Source organism: Procambarus clarkii, chromosome 27 (genome assembly GCF_040958095.1).
Source record: "Procambarus clarkii isolate CNS0578487 chromosome 27, FALCON_Pclarkii_2.0, whole genome shotgun sequence".
NCBI lineage: Eukaryota > Metazoa > Arthropoda > Malacostraca > Decapoda > Cambaridae > Procambarus > Procambarus clarkii.
The window spans coordinates 13,241,648-13,255,669 of NC_091176.1; the positions used below are offsets into that span (position 1 = coordinate 13,241,648).

Here is a 14,022-nt window from a genome sequence, read left to right on the forward strand (position 1 = left end):
TTTGAGTCTGAACAGGTGTCTCTGGCTGCATACGTTTTGCTCGCTGGCAAACCTTGCTGGTGTTGTTGTCGTTGGACATTTCTTCCATAGTAGTTTTATATAATTTCAACGACGTAATTGTGGAGGGAAGAGCAGGCTCAATCTCTTGAAGGAGATTATTGTCACAATATATATATATATATATATATATATATATATATATTACCATAGAAACAAGTACATCAGATATATCTTTGAACAACATTTTACTGGTGAAAATATTTTTAATTTTGTAGTAGGCCTAAGGATTATATTATGTATTTATATAAATAGCCTGTCGCTTACTAGGCTTCTAGCTCCGATAAGTGGATAATATGAATATACTTCTATTATGTCTCAGCTGAATGAGACAGTTTTTAAGATTTAAATGTGATTTAAAAGACTAATTTTAACATATTACATCTTTCAGAAAGACTTCCGCACCCTGAGAAATGGCTTACGCACAAGGTAAGTACAAAAGTCCGAGCTCAAACGTACGTAAACACGAACTGTCGACTTACGTTTCGATAAATGCTTACTTAAAATTGGTTAGTACCCGCATACTTAAAATGGGTACATTATAAGTGTGTAAAAGGTCTAACAAAACATCTTCAGTAGCTGTTGTCATTAAGCCTGTTCTGCTGACATGTTCGCGTTATAGCACGTCGCATTTTTACGTATACTTTACATAAGGTCAAAAACTGATGTACAAGAAAATGCAAGCCGCTCACGAAATTGACGTTCCCGTTTTCTGTTCCTCTGGCTGGTTAGGTTGGGCACTTTAGTACAATAGTTTTTTTAACGTTGAGAACGCTCGCGAGAACGTGCTACCTCCATAGCCCGTCCTTCTAAGGTTTCCCAAGGTCAAGAAAATGGTAAAGTTAAAATATCCTTTCCTAACCTACGAGAGGACCCAAAACAGAAAACGGTACAATACGTCACTTTCGCCATCCGCTTCCATTTTCTAGTATGGCAATTTTTGGCCTTGCGTAACGCATACGAGCGAAAAGCGACGTTCTTTGTAGGACAGGTTGACCTCGGCACCCGTCTTCATTACCTTGTATCCAAGCCACTGATCCCATACTTTTGTTGTTCTTTTGATGTATTTTTCTTTTGAAAAATGTATTTTTTATGTATTTTTCTTCTGATGTATTTTTTTTAATTTCTTCTTATTATGATGTCCATCTCCATACGTAATTTTGAAACCTTTTCTTACAGTGTGAAGAGCGTAACTCTGTATGCTTTTGTTGATCTTGATTGTAGAATTCCTGAGTGTTTATTGCTAATGCTTTTTTATTTCATAAATCGTTCACATTGTATGCTCGAACCGCGCCTGTACAAACCTGAGGCATTTAGTGTAAGAAAGAGTGGGTTAGTGTGAGGAGAGTTGGGTTAGTGTGAGGAGGGGTTAGTTAATATGAGGAGAGGTAGGTTAGTGTGAGGAGGGGTTAGTTAATATGAGGAGAGATAGGTTAGTGGGAAGAGGAGTTAGTGTGAGGAGAGATAGGTTAGTGTGAGGTGGGCTAGGATAATGTGAGAGGGTTAGGTTAGTGTAAAGAGAGCTAAGTTTATGTATTGAGGGATAGGTTAGTGTGATGAGGGTCATGTTAGTGTGAGAAGGGCTATGTTAGTGGGAGGAGTGAGTGATAGGTTAGCGTGAGATGGGCTAGGCTAGTGTGAGGAGGGATAGGTTAGTGTGAGAGGGACTAGGCTGGTGTGAAATAGGCTTTGCTAGTGTGAGGAGGGATAGGTTAGTGTGAGAGGGACTAGGCTGGTGTGAGATGGGCTTTGCTAGTGTGAGGAGGGATTATTTATTATTATTATTATTATTTTCTACCACAGACGTGGCCACACATTTACAATGCTAACTAGCATATATACATTTTCTTCTGTCCTCCATGGACAGGGTGAAAGATTTGTCAAACATACAGTTCAGAGATTTATTGAATAACCACAGAAGGTGATCGTAGTACTCTTAAAATGTTAGGCTAAGCTACATACGTAAATATATAGATACACAGATTTATGAATGCATTAATGTGAATTTATAATGGTGAAATGTAATTCTGATCAGCTTTATACACATACATACACACACACATATACATACATACACATACATACATATATATATACACATACATACATATACACACACACATACATTTGTTTCTTTTACTCTGACAGGGTGAAATAGCTGACAAGAGAAACTAGTGTGTAATTAAGAACTTATCCACTGAAGGTAATTAAGATGCTTTTACAAGCTCAGGTTATATAGTTACATTACATGGTTAATCTAGGGTACAAGTTTAATATATCATCAAGTGTTCCAGTACTCATATAGTAGTTACAGAGTTCAGCATACTGCTCAGCCCAGGAGGACGAAAGTCAGACAATATGGGACATTCTACAATATAATGTTCAAGTGAGTGCATGTTTTCTCTTTCACAAATTTGACACATTGTGTACTCGACATTTGGGTTTTGAGAAAGCTGCCAGATACGTCTATATCCCAGGCGTATTCTGGCCACTATGACATCACATTGCCGAGTTCTTGCTCTATTGGTCCCATATGTGAATGTCTCTTCACTAATGTCTCTTCACGATATCTATCATAATATTTAATACTGCAATTTTCAGGTCTTTGTGAATTTGTTAGGTCGGTGAGATCTTCATTAGATATTTGTTTAAGTATTTTCTTTGTCACTGCTAGTGAAACACCCATATCAATTTCTACTACTGGGTTTCTACTGGCTGTCTTTGCAAGCATATCAACAATGTCATGCCTTGAGATGCCAACATGTGATGGTATCCATAGGAATTTAATTTCAAATCTGTTTTCTTTAGCAGCTAAAACATTCATTCGAATATTACTGTACTAGGCTGGTGTAAGATGGGCTAGGCTAGTGTGAGGAGGGATAGGTTAGTGTGAGAGGGACTAGGCTGGTGTGAAATGGGCTTTGCTAGTGTGAGGAGGGATAACTTAGTGTGAGGACAGTTTCTTGCATGCACGTGAGTTTCAGGATTGATTGTTACAAGGAATTTCATTGTTTTGTTTTGAATCATTGTGTTTTGATAGACCGCGGATAATATTGTTCCTGGATATCCTTCTCACATACGTATAATTAAATTAATGCAATACGGAATGAAAGAATGGCGTGAGTGTGGAAGAATGGGAGATGAAGCAGGTCGGGTTGCAACACTACAAGCCAACTCACCGCTATATGTTGCTTGCTAGGCTGCAACAGAACAACATGTGGGGACAGCTTTCTTCTCTCAGGCTAAGGCCGGCGTCCGCCCTTGACTCGTGTGACTGGGGCTGGCCTCTCTTGGCACCTCCCTGCCTCTACAGGCCAGCGTCCGCCCTTGACTCGTATGACTGCTGGCCTCTCTTGGCACCTCCCTACCTCTACAGGCCAGCGTCCGCCCTTGACACGTGTGGCTGCTCTCCTCTCTTGGAACCTCCTTGCCTCTACAGGCTCGGCGTCCGGCATTGACACGTGTGGCTGCTGTCCTCTTTTGGCGCCTCCCTGCCTCTACAGGTTCGGCGTCCGCCTTTAACTCCCGAAGGTATCTTTGGAAGGATGTGAACTTCTATACAAAACCACTTAACATTTCTTTTTCCTATTTTATTACGCAACAACTGCTACTTAGGCATGAACTTGTAACAGGTTGTAATAGACTTTAAAAAAAGAAAGAATGCTTTTGTAGTCTGCGGTTCGAGGCTCCTGTGGTCTAAGTGTATGAAATCTATACTAACACAGATGGAGGGGGGGGAGAGGACAGAAAAATTAAACCAGGCAATGAAGGCTGGCAACAATGTTGCCAGCAAATACTGGTAACGACAGAACCAGAGGAGAGTGTGGCAAGACACATCTCGACACACCTAAACAGTACTCAGAATACCCAAATAGGCGGTATTCTGACGTCAGCCATGAGTTTACCCGCCAGCAGCCTGACAGGTGTGATTCAGAGCCCGGATAATGAATACCTGCCCGCGTATTCATTAAGCTATTTTGTATATTAATTATAGCTTCATTATTCATTGCTTATAAAGCAAGCATTTTATTTTATGAAGTGAAGAAGATTCTGGGGTTATTCTAGTGTTAATTATTGACACAATTAAGTACTTCCTCTTGCACTTCCGAAAGCCGGGTAACGGACGAGGACGAGTTGCCAGACATTTGTTCTAAACAAAAAAGTAGGTCATGATAAATTAAAAAGTATATGTATTTAAAATATTACATTTTCTTTGTTGTAACTTATTTTTTTTCATTAATGCGGTGTCTTAAATAAATTCCTGTGTTATTTTGATCACTATATAATCAAATTAATACAGTTTATTCCATCTTGTGACATCATATTAAGGTTGGTCGGCTGCAAGTGGTGTTCCGGAGTGTGACGTCAGTATGACGTAGCACAGTTGCCAGCTTGCTCTCTTTTTATCTGTTTTGCACTTGCCATTTACAAACAACATATACTTGGTAACATACTTGTTTATTACACCAGGTATTATTATTATAATAATAATACTATTAAACAAATTACTTTATAATTAAAGTTGGCTGTACGAAATGCAACTAAGAAATATAAACTTTCGGTGTTGTGAATGGCAACCATTCAACGCACACCACCATATATGGATAGATAGGCGGGGCTTACAGCTCGCCTGAATGATAGAACAAGTCTGTTATAATTGTTACTTTTTTCAACCATTACGATGACTTAAGATAATTAATAAATATGTCACTAAGTAAAGACAATAAAGGACTATATATTTAACATAATTATATATTTCGGATAGTATAAGCATTAGTGGGAAGTGCTTTGGAAGTTTTCACACGTTTGGGGCGCGGGTGCCTGTGGGAGGCCTGCGCCAGTGTGACTCGTGCCGTCATCTCGGTCAGTGTCAATGAAGTAGTTGAGTGAGTGAGTACGCCGGGACGACCTCCTCGTATCCAGTGGATCTTATTTCTTTTTATCGTGCAAGCAGCTATTTAGTTGTCCTCACAGGAGAAACATTACCTCTTTTTTCTGAACTTTTTTTTCATAAGGTAAGAATTGTTTTTAGCATTGAAACAAATTGTGTATTGTAAATAGTATTTTGAAGGCGTTTAGGAAATTTTTGTTAGCGGGTCAAAGGTGAAAGATGATACATTTGTCAAGGCAGGAAAGATGATAGCCGAGGTCAGTAGAGTTTGTGTTAATATACTGGCACTCAGGGTATTGGAAATTCGTCGCATGATTGTGACTGATAAAGAATACCAAGAAATCACACAAAATCATTGTGGCGGAGGTGGTGGTTGTTATAGATTCAGCTACTCGGAACAAGTTCCAAGTAGCACGGGCCATGGCGAGCCCGTAGTGGACTTACCTGGCACAGGAACGGTTGGCGGAGGTAAATGTTGACCTGTTAAGCCTCCTTGGGGAGCGGCATATTAAGGTAGGTAGCCGGGGGTGTGGTGTGAGAGGCCTCGACCAGTTCCACAGCGACCAGACTTCGCAACTCTGGTCAACCAGCCTCACCGCGGCCGGCCTGCCCTAGTTTAAGACTCCCCGCCTGGAATATCAACTGGTCATTAATATGTATATGACGAGCTTGGTACACACACTAGGTCATATTGTTGAGATTTACCACACAAGCAGGTGGGATATTAGCTGCTACGAGTCCTCATAGACAATAATAATGCGTTGTCGGGGGACAGGCAGCTAGTGTATATATGTATTTTATATATATCAAGCAAATATCGAGGTCCTCCCCTAAGGTCAAACTACTGACCCTCCCAGGATGCAATCCCACAAGCTCCCAACCATTTCTGTCCCGCCTGGGATTCGAAACCCGGATTTCCCGATTATACAATAAGATGTAAAAAACTGCGTAAGGTCTATTGGAACATGAGACAGCTTCTATTAATCCACCCACACTTACTCACGTTGAGTTTACTTTGGCGATATTGATATCTTGTTCTACAGATCATTTTTAGAATAAATAGATATACAATAAGTTTAATTTATTGCGTAAATAATATCTTGTTATGCGAGAGCCAACAACATGAAGCAGTACTGGTAGTGGATGTGGTGGTCAGAGTTCCGTAGTGTAACGCGACATGGCCGGTGTATGGAAACGTAATAGGCTAATGTGAATCCCCGAGCGGCGAGGCTTTTCACCAAGTTAATCGTGGGAGGGTTGTATAGCTTAACGCTCCACCCCATTCACACACCAGCTGGGCCCAGGCTGGGGGAGTAACCTAGGCCTACGATCACTTCTCACAGCGCTGCTGCTTTGTTACCATGGTTGGCTCGAAATACTACAGTTTATTCTCGACGAAGAAGCTATGAAACGGCTGCACTACGAAATAGGCAATTGTTGTTTCAGCGGTGAATGGAGATGTATAAATGTTTACCAGGTGGTGTAACTTAGTCATCCCTGATTCTATCTACCACCCTCTCACCCCTCACTTGCTGGCTGCCTCTCCCCCTCTCTATGCGTCATTGTTGGTCTTTCCTCCGTGCTTAGTTAGTAAACAGGACCAGCTGTCCCCAGTGCACTACCTTGCAATCAACCCCCAGCTGTCACTGGACTCCCTAATCCCTACCATCAGTCCCAGCTGTTTCAGGGATCTCCTCCCTCCTGCTGGCAGTCCCTGGGACTCCTCCCTCCTGCTGGCAGTCCCTGGGACCCCTCCCTCCTGCTGGCAGTCCCTGGGACCCCTCCCTCCTGCTGGCAGTCCCTGGGACCCCTCCCTCCTGCTGGCAGTCCCTGGGACCCCTCCCTCCTGCTGGCAGTCCCTGGGACCCCTCCCTCCTGCTGGCAGTCCCTGGGACCCCTCCCTCCTGCTGGCAGTCCCTGGGACCCCTCCCTCCTGCTGGCAGTCCCTGGGACCCCTCCCTCCTGCTGGCAGTCCCTGGGACCCCTCCCTCCTGCTGGCAGTCCCTGGGACCCCTCCCTCCTGCTGGCAGTCCCTGGGACCCCTCCCTCCTGCTGGCAGTCCCTGGGACCCCTCCCTCCTGCTGGCAGTCCCTGGGACCCCTCCCTCCTGCTGGCAGTCCCTGGGACCCCTCCCTCCTGCTGGCAGTCCCTGGGACCCCTCCCTCCTGCTGGCAGTCCCTGGGACCCCTCCCTCCTGCTGGCAGTCCCTGGGACCCCTCCCTCCTGCTGGCAGTCCCTGGGACCCCTCCCTCCTGCTGGCAGTCCCTGGGACCCCTCCCTCCTGCTGGCAGTCCCTGGGACCCCTCCCTCCTGCTGGCAGTCCCTGGGACCCCTCCCTCCTGCTGGCAGTCCCTGGGACCCCTCCCTCCTGCTGGCAGTCCCTGGGACCCCTCCCTCCTGCTGGCAGTCCCTGGGACCCCTCCCTCCTGCTGGCAGTCCCTGGGACCCCTCCCTCCTGCTGGCAGTCCCTGGGACCCCTCCCTCCTGCTGGCAGTCCCTGGGACCCCTCCCTCCTGCTGGCAGTCCCTGGGACCCCTCCCTCCTGCTGGCAGTCCCTGGGACCCCTCCCTCCTGCTGGCAGTCCCTGGGACCCCTCCCTCCTGCTGGCAGTCCCTGGGACCCCTCCCTCCTGCTGGCAGTCCCTGGGACCCCTCCCTCCTGCTGGCAGTCCCTGGGACCCCTCCCTCCTGCTGGCAGTCCCTGGGACCCCTCCCTCCTGCTGGCAGTCCCTGGGACCCCTCCCTCCTGCTGGCAGTCCCTGGGACCCCTCCCTCCTGCTGGCAGTCCCTGGGACCCCTCCCGTGCCATCATTGCCAGCTGTTCCTGGGACTCCCCCCCCTTGCGGCAGTCCCTGGGATCCCTTCCGTGCCAGCATTCCTGGGACTCCCCCCCCCCATGCTGGCAGTCCCTGGGACCCCTCCCGTGCCAGCATTCCCAGCTGTCCCTCGGACTCTTCCCCCCCCCCCCCTGCTGGCGGTCCCAGTCTGGGCATGTGTGAGAGCATAGTGTTACCCACCACCGCATCCCAGACCTCAGCCTGACGCAACCCTTCAACTTCTCTGGCGAGGTTTTAGAACTACAGTTGTGTTTTAAGTTTAATGATTTTGCTAACTCGCATTTTTGGGGAGTTGAAGTGTGTGTGTGTGTGTATGTATGTATGTATGTATGTATGTATGTATGTATGTATATATATATATATATATATATATATATATATATATATATATATATATATATATATAAAATATAATATATAATTTATTTATTTAGGGGTACCACCACTGGTTTAATTAAAGGATTAAAGGGACCCACATCCTCGAAGAAGAAAATAAATAGTGTTCAGAGAAGACTTTGTGGATTCTCACTGAATACTTTTTTTCCTCTCCTACCACCCCTATTATTTTTTTAATATTTTTTTTATTTGATTTTATTGCAATGCTACAGTTTACAGAAAACACACACTTATATAATAATATACCAATGTGTTCGAAGACCTCGTCCAGCTCTTCGGGGGTCGGGTGCGTACCCAAGATACAGCACGCATTTCCCCTCTGAACAGCGACACTGAGGCGCTGGAACATGAAATTGGCCGCTCTTGGGTCTCTAGTTTTCCCAATGAGTTCCTCGCCCACCTCCTTCAGGAACTTAAGTGCACATTTACCCCAGGCGCCCAGAGTCTCAGAGCCTATCGGCACGAACCTGTAACAACGTTCTAGGTCCCTGTACTTGTTAGTTTTCTGGGTCTCCCTGAAGGTGGCCGCCCCGCCTCCCTCAGCTGTGCTGTAAGGTAGATAGGTATCAGCCAATGTAGATGCACACTTGTAGTCCCATACGACCTGTTTACCTTCCCTCAATGGCTGCAGGGTGACTCCATCTGGGCGTTTTTGGCTGTTGTCAGGCCTGCACAACTGAGGTTCCATTTGTGCTGGGCACCCAGCTGTAGCCAAACTTCACTTGATGATGTCATTGACTGCTTCATGTCTGGCAATCTTTCCCTGTGTCTTACGACAGATGAGACCATGGCTGCCGTATTGGTCTGCCCGTGCATGGCCGCAAATACACCGGTGCTCGGTGGAGATAGGGGCGGCAAGGCGCAGGGCAACACCAATACTTAGGGTCCGATGATCCAGGCTGGTGCCCAAGGCGGAATTAGGGACTGCCAACAGGAAGTCCCCGGCATGGGGTGCTTGCACAGCTAGAAAACGGGCTTTGTCCTTCCCGGAAGCTGCCTCTATCAATGATGTGGCGACGTTTTCCACTATGGGGCTATCCCATTTGGACTGTTTGCAGTCATTTGGAAAAGTCGGTCGAGGGTGAGAGTTGACAAGTGTCCCACTGACCGGCTCCTTCCGCGAATTTGGGATTATATATATATATATATATATATATATATATATATATATATATATAATATATAATATATAAATATATAATATATAATATATAAATATAGCATTGTAGAATGATGATCGTACATGTGTGTATCGTATATTGTTTTTAACTGCTCACAGGGGGCGGTTAAGGCGAGACAAACCACAAATACGTTATCATGGCCAGATAGTTCAAACGGTTGTGTCTTATCTTGTATGTTGTTTTCACTTGAGGAAATGATGAGAGGGTGCATTTATTTCGGTAGTTTTTTATGTGGTAATGTACGAGGCCGGTGTTATTCTTATGAACATAAATAACATAAGAATGAAGTAACTGCAGAAAGCCTATTGGCCCATATGAGGCCCGAGGAGGCGCCTCGGCTCCTATTTATATCTATAGAAGCGAGGAATGGTACAAGGAAAATATCTTTACCAAATATAATTCAGTAAATCCAATTTTACCTTGTACTGTATAAATAGTAAAAAAAAATTGTACTTGGAAACAGTATATTGGCTAGACCGGCACCATTAATCTCGGCGCCCTGAAGTTGACACGTACTGTTGAGCATATGAATACAACACCGCGGCCGCGATACTTAATTAAGGTTGTAACAGCCGGAATGATGGATGTTACCCTTGAACAACGGGGCAGCTGAGGCTTCTGGAAGACACTGAGGGGACGCACGCATTAATAAGTTCCCTCCAATCAGACCAAAGAAACTCCGGCTTGACAGATTGAATGAGGTGAATTTTAGTGTTTGTTCGCTACATATGTCATGCACAAGTTTCTTTGTAAATGTGAAGATTTTTTTTTTTTAAATATGCAGATACCCAAGTTAAACTCGCACTACATTGCTGTGCCTTTTTTTTTTATACATGTATTTGAAAACCAATGCGACTTAAATATGCCTATATTCTATTGTTATACTAACCACTCTGATTTACGTGTTGAATATACTCAACTTGGTAGTTTGTTTAATAATAATTTCGTCAGACGAGAGGAAGTTTGAAAAGTAATAACAATGGCCTGTAATAATTTTTTTGACCTCACATCTGCATAATGAGCGGATGCTTTACATGTTCACAGCCACTGTTCTCTGCGTTGTGTATACTGTCTCTTATCTACAGCCGTGTAATTGTTTGTTATTAGTTTGTATTACATAGCCTTGAAACATGCATCATTAGTAAAATTATTAATCTGCGCCGTAAAATACAGAGATAGGCTACTGGCCTTGATTGATTGTTGCCGCCGAAGGCGGCTAGTTTATTGCACACCCTGTCAACAACACAATATACTGACAATTCAGATAAACCCACCATTTTGAGTCAAGGCCTATTGACTTCAGCCACACTGATCACACTTGTTGAGTATAGAGTACATTGCAGTCAACCACAGTTGTCTACAGGTGTGTCTCAACAATTAACTGGTTCACAACCAGATCCTGATGTAGGGTTTTGTAGGCATATTTGCTTTGGCATGAAGGTCCGTACTCTGTGTTAATTTTGGCATGTGCACCGAATTAATTGACATGTGGGTCCGTGCGTGCACCGGGTTAACTTTGGCATGTAGGTCTCTACATAGGATTAATTTCAGCGTTGAGAGTAGAGGCGTGCGAGGGCACAAGTGTCCAGGTTTCTTTGATATTTGGGTGGGGCTGCGTATCGGAGACCCGGCGGCTCGCAGCCAGGCCAAGGGGTGTGATTTAGTTTAGTGTACCAGCAAAATTTGAAACAACTAAAGGACAGTTGGGTTTTCCAAGTACAAAAGATGACGACCTATTCTAAATTCTAAATTAAGTTGATGGATTCTTTCATGACGGTTGACATTAGTTACAGACTGTCTGGAGATGACGTCACTTTGTGGGGCATTCCTGGTGTAGGAGCGTTTTCTAGAGTGTCTGCAGATGCCGGGTAACTGTTAACCTGAGTAGATGTTATAATAACTCTGTTCGTCCCGTATACAGTGCTTCTTACTCCAACTCAAGACCACCTTCTGCCCCTCAAATTCTGCTTCTACTGCCATTCGCTAATTTTCCCATTGTCGTAAGTACAACCCTCTCGGCATTTTCACTCTTATCCTCTACTCTCCACTTCGTCATATTAATCTCCGTTCTGACATCCTACCCCCTTCCCGCAGTTACAGATCAGCTCCTGCGCCAGGTAAGTCCACTACGGGCTTGCCATAGCCCGTGCTACTTGGAACTTTTTGTTCAGAGTAGCTGAATCTAAAACAACAAACAACTACCTCTTCCCCTTCTAACACAAATTCGGTGGCACACGCCTTTACGTTACCATGCATATATATGCGTGTATATGCGCAATGTAACAAGGGTTCGTAGCAGCGGATGTGCAGAGGGAGTGGTTGTCAGAGTTCCGGCATGAGTCACCTCAACACCTGCAGCAGCACATCTGTAGCCACCACTGTGAGCTCCAGAGTACTCCACACGCCTCAGAGTTAGAGGGTGATAAAACAGTATACTTCGGCCTTGACCCGATTCTTGGGTAATATTCAGGAGTGACAGGGGCAGAGCAGGCAGGGGAAGGGGTGTTGGAGGGGGGAATTATCAGGGTAAAGCACCAAGCCATTACGACTATATAGCACTTGGAAGGGGTCAGGACAAGGATTTGGGATGGGACGGTGGGGAAAGGAATGGTGCCCAACCACTTGGAGTCTTTTCCCATTGTCGTAAATCGTAACAGGACTTTACTAACTTTGTAAATTATTCCTTTGGTCACAGTTATGATTTAGCCTATTACGGCACCAATGACCTTTTTCTTACAACGGCTAATAAAATTATATTATCAATCAATGTGTTGGAGGATGCAGCTCGCAAGGAGGTATATACTCAGTAGCATAACATTACGATAATGATTAAAAGTAGCTCTAGCTTATGTATTCACAATATCCTTTACAAATCTAGTTGTAAACGTATCGACAAACCTGTGCTTTTATTAAAGTTTCATAGACATATCTATGCCTTCATTAACGTATCATAGACAAATATATTCATTTATTCAAGTATCAACAAATCCTTACCCTTTTTAGAGTGTATATAGGATCTTGGGTTGTAATAGCCAAGTGTAACAGTCTACGTTGTATATAGTTAAGGTAAGCTAGACCGTATTTATACCTAATTATGGTGTCTTATTTGAAATTTGATTTACATATAAATATAAATTTTGTTTATGATTTGTGTGGGAGCAAGGCAGAGTCCAGAGTTACTGTAGGAACATAAACGTAAAACACTCGCAACTAGCAGTGCAATATTTAAATCATTTAGCTATTAAATTCTCCATAAGAACTAAAATGAAGAATGTGATTCTACTAAGCGGTAGGAGTAGGGGAGGGTTAGCCTAGTGGGACTCTGGAAACACTTAACTGTTCATTCTCCACATGTAAGAGGAGTGTATGGGCTTTAGTCGAGAATCGGTATAAAAGAAGTGTACTCGCCGGTCTGATTGTGTAGGGCTTTGTATTAGCTCCTGGCTATTTCTTCTTAACCTCCACTTGGCTGGTTAAGTTCTTTAATTTTGTAGTCTATCATACTTAGGCCTATTATTCAATGTCATGTGTATGTGGTAGGGGGAGAGTGAGGGAGGGTGTGGGGGACTAGAGGAGACACCTAGTTGGCACCGTAACAAGACATGGTGGACTCTCTACCATACCTACTTTATCTATGTTTAGCGACACCTTCCCGTGCTACACCTCACACTTGGCGTGTGTGTACGTTGGCCCTCCCTCCTCACGCAAGGACCCACACTGCGCCACCCCCACGACTCTTTTTATCGCAAATCTTGGTGGTGTGATAGATGGTAACTTTGTGAGCGGGTAACTACCCAAAGCGACAGTACCCGGTCCGACGCACACTTGTGCCTCCTCTTAACTCCGGCGCGCCTCACACTTGAGGTTGTGGGTCAACCCGTCCTTACTCTAAACGTACCTCAGTTCGGATGCTATTGATAGCATTGTCTAAGACTTCCTGTTCCCGACAATAGTAAACTAAATTAGATATTTGTCAAATCATAAAAACTACCTGTGTAGCCTAATTGAGAGAGCGGTATGGGAAGCCTAGTTGGAGGAGCGGTGAGAGTACCTGGAGGGGGTTCTAATAGTTCTACTCCCCAAATCCGGCCTGGGGTCAGGCTTGACATGCAAGAGCTTGGTCCAGCAAGCTGTTGCTTGGAGTGGACCGCAGGCCTACATATTCACTACAAGTACAACCCCGGTGTAGATAGTCTCCAGTCCAGGTTTTTTTGTCATTTTGTGGGTCGCAAAATAAATAAAATGGGTCGCTACAAAACAAAAATCCACAAAAAATAAGCAAGCGAGAGCAACAATCTCATTCCCACTCATTACTCATCAATTCAATTTAAGTGACTGATTGTTACCAGGCGATTAGTGCCGAATTGCTGCATCTTATTACTGTACTTATTTACACTGAACAATGATTTTGAGCAATTAAATTTGTCATTATTTTGGATTAAGGTTAAAGGAGAATTAACACTTTTAAGCACTACTAAAAACTGTGAACTAGGATTTTCCACATTAACTGTTACAAGCGAAAAATATGTTCAGCACTGTACAGATATGCGTGCAACACTAGTCTTCCTCTTGCAAATGGGAATCAGCTACTTACGAACAAAACGCAGCTATTCATTAAATGAAAAATTGTTCCAAAAATAGTTTGCCGTCTTATTTTTTTT

General features: G+C 44.2%; 1 protein-coding gene across 6 annotated transcripts in view; it reads left to right on the plus strand.

The window, feature by feature from the left end:
• The window catches only part of LOC123762678 (uncharacterized), a 136,802-nt gene that overhangs the window by 1,745 nt on the left and 121,035 nt on the right, over positions 1-14,022 (plus strand). For 3 of the 6 annotated variants that reach the window (XM_069332363.1, XM_069332364.1, XM_069332365.1), the window contains exon 2: positions 449-486. In XM_069332363.1, coding sequence (XP_069188464.1) covers positions 471-486 — 16 coding nt within the window. In that variant the 5' untranslated portion in view covers positions 449-470. Of the gene's footprint in view, positions 1-448; positions 487-4,886; positions 5,073-14,022 lie in introns of those variants that run through there. The other 3 variants (XM_045749350.2, XM_069332366.1, XM_069332368.1) reach the window with 3 other exon arrangements.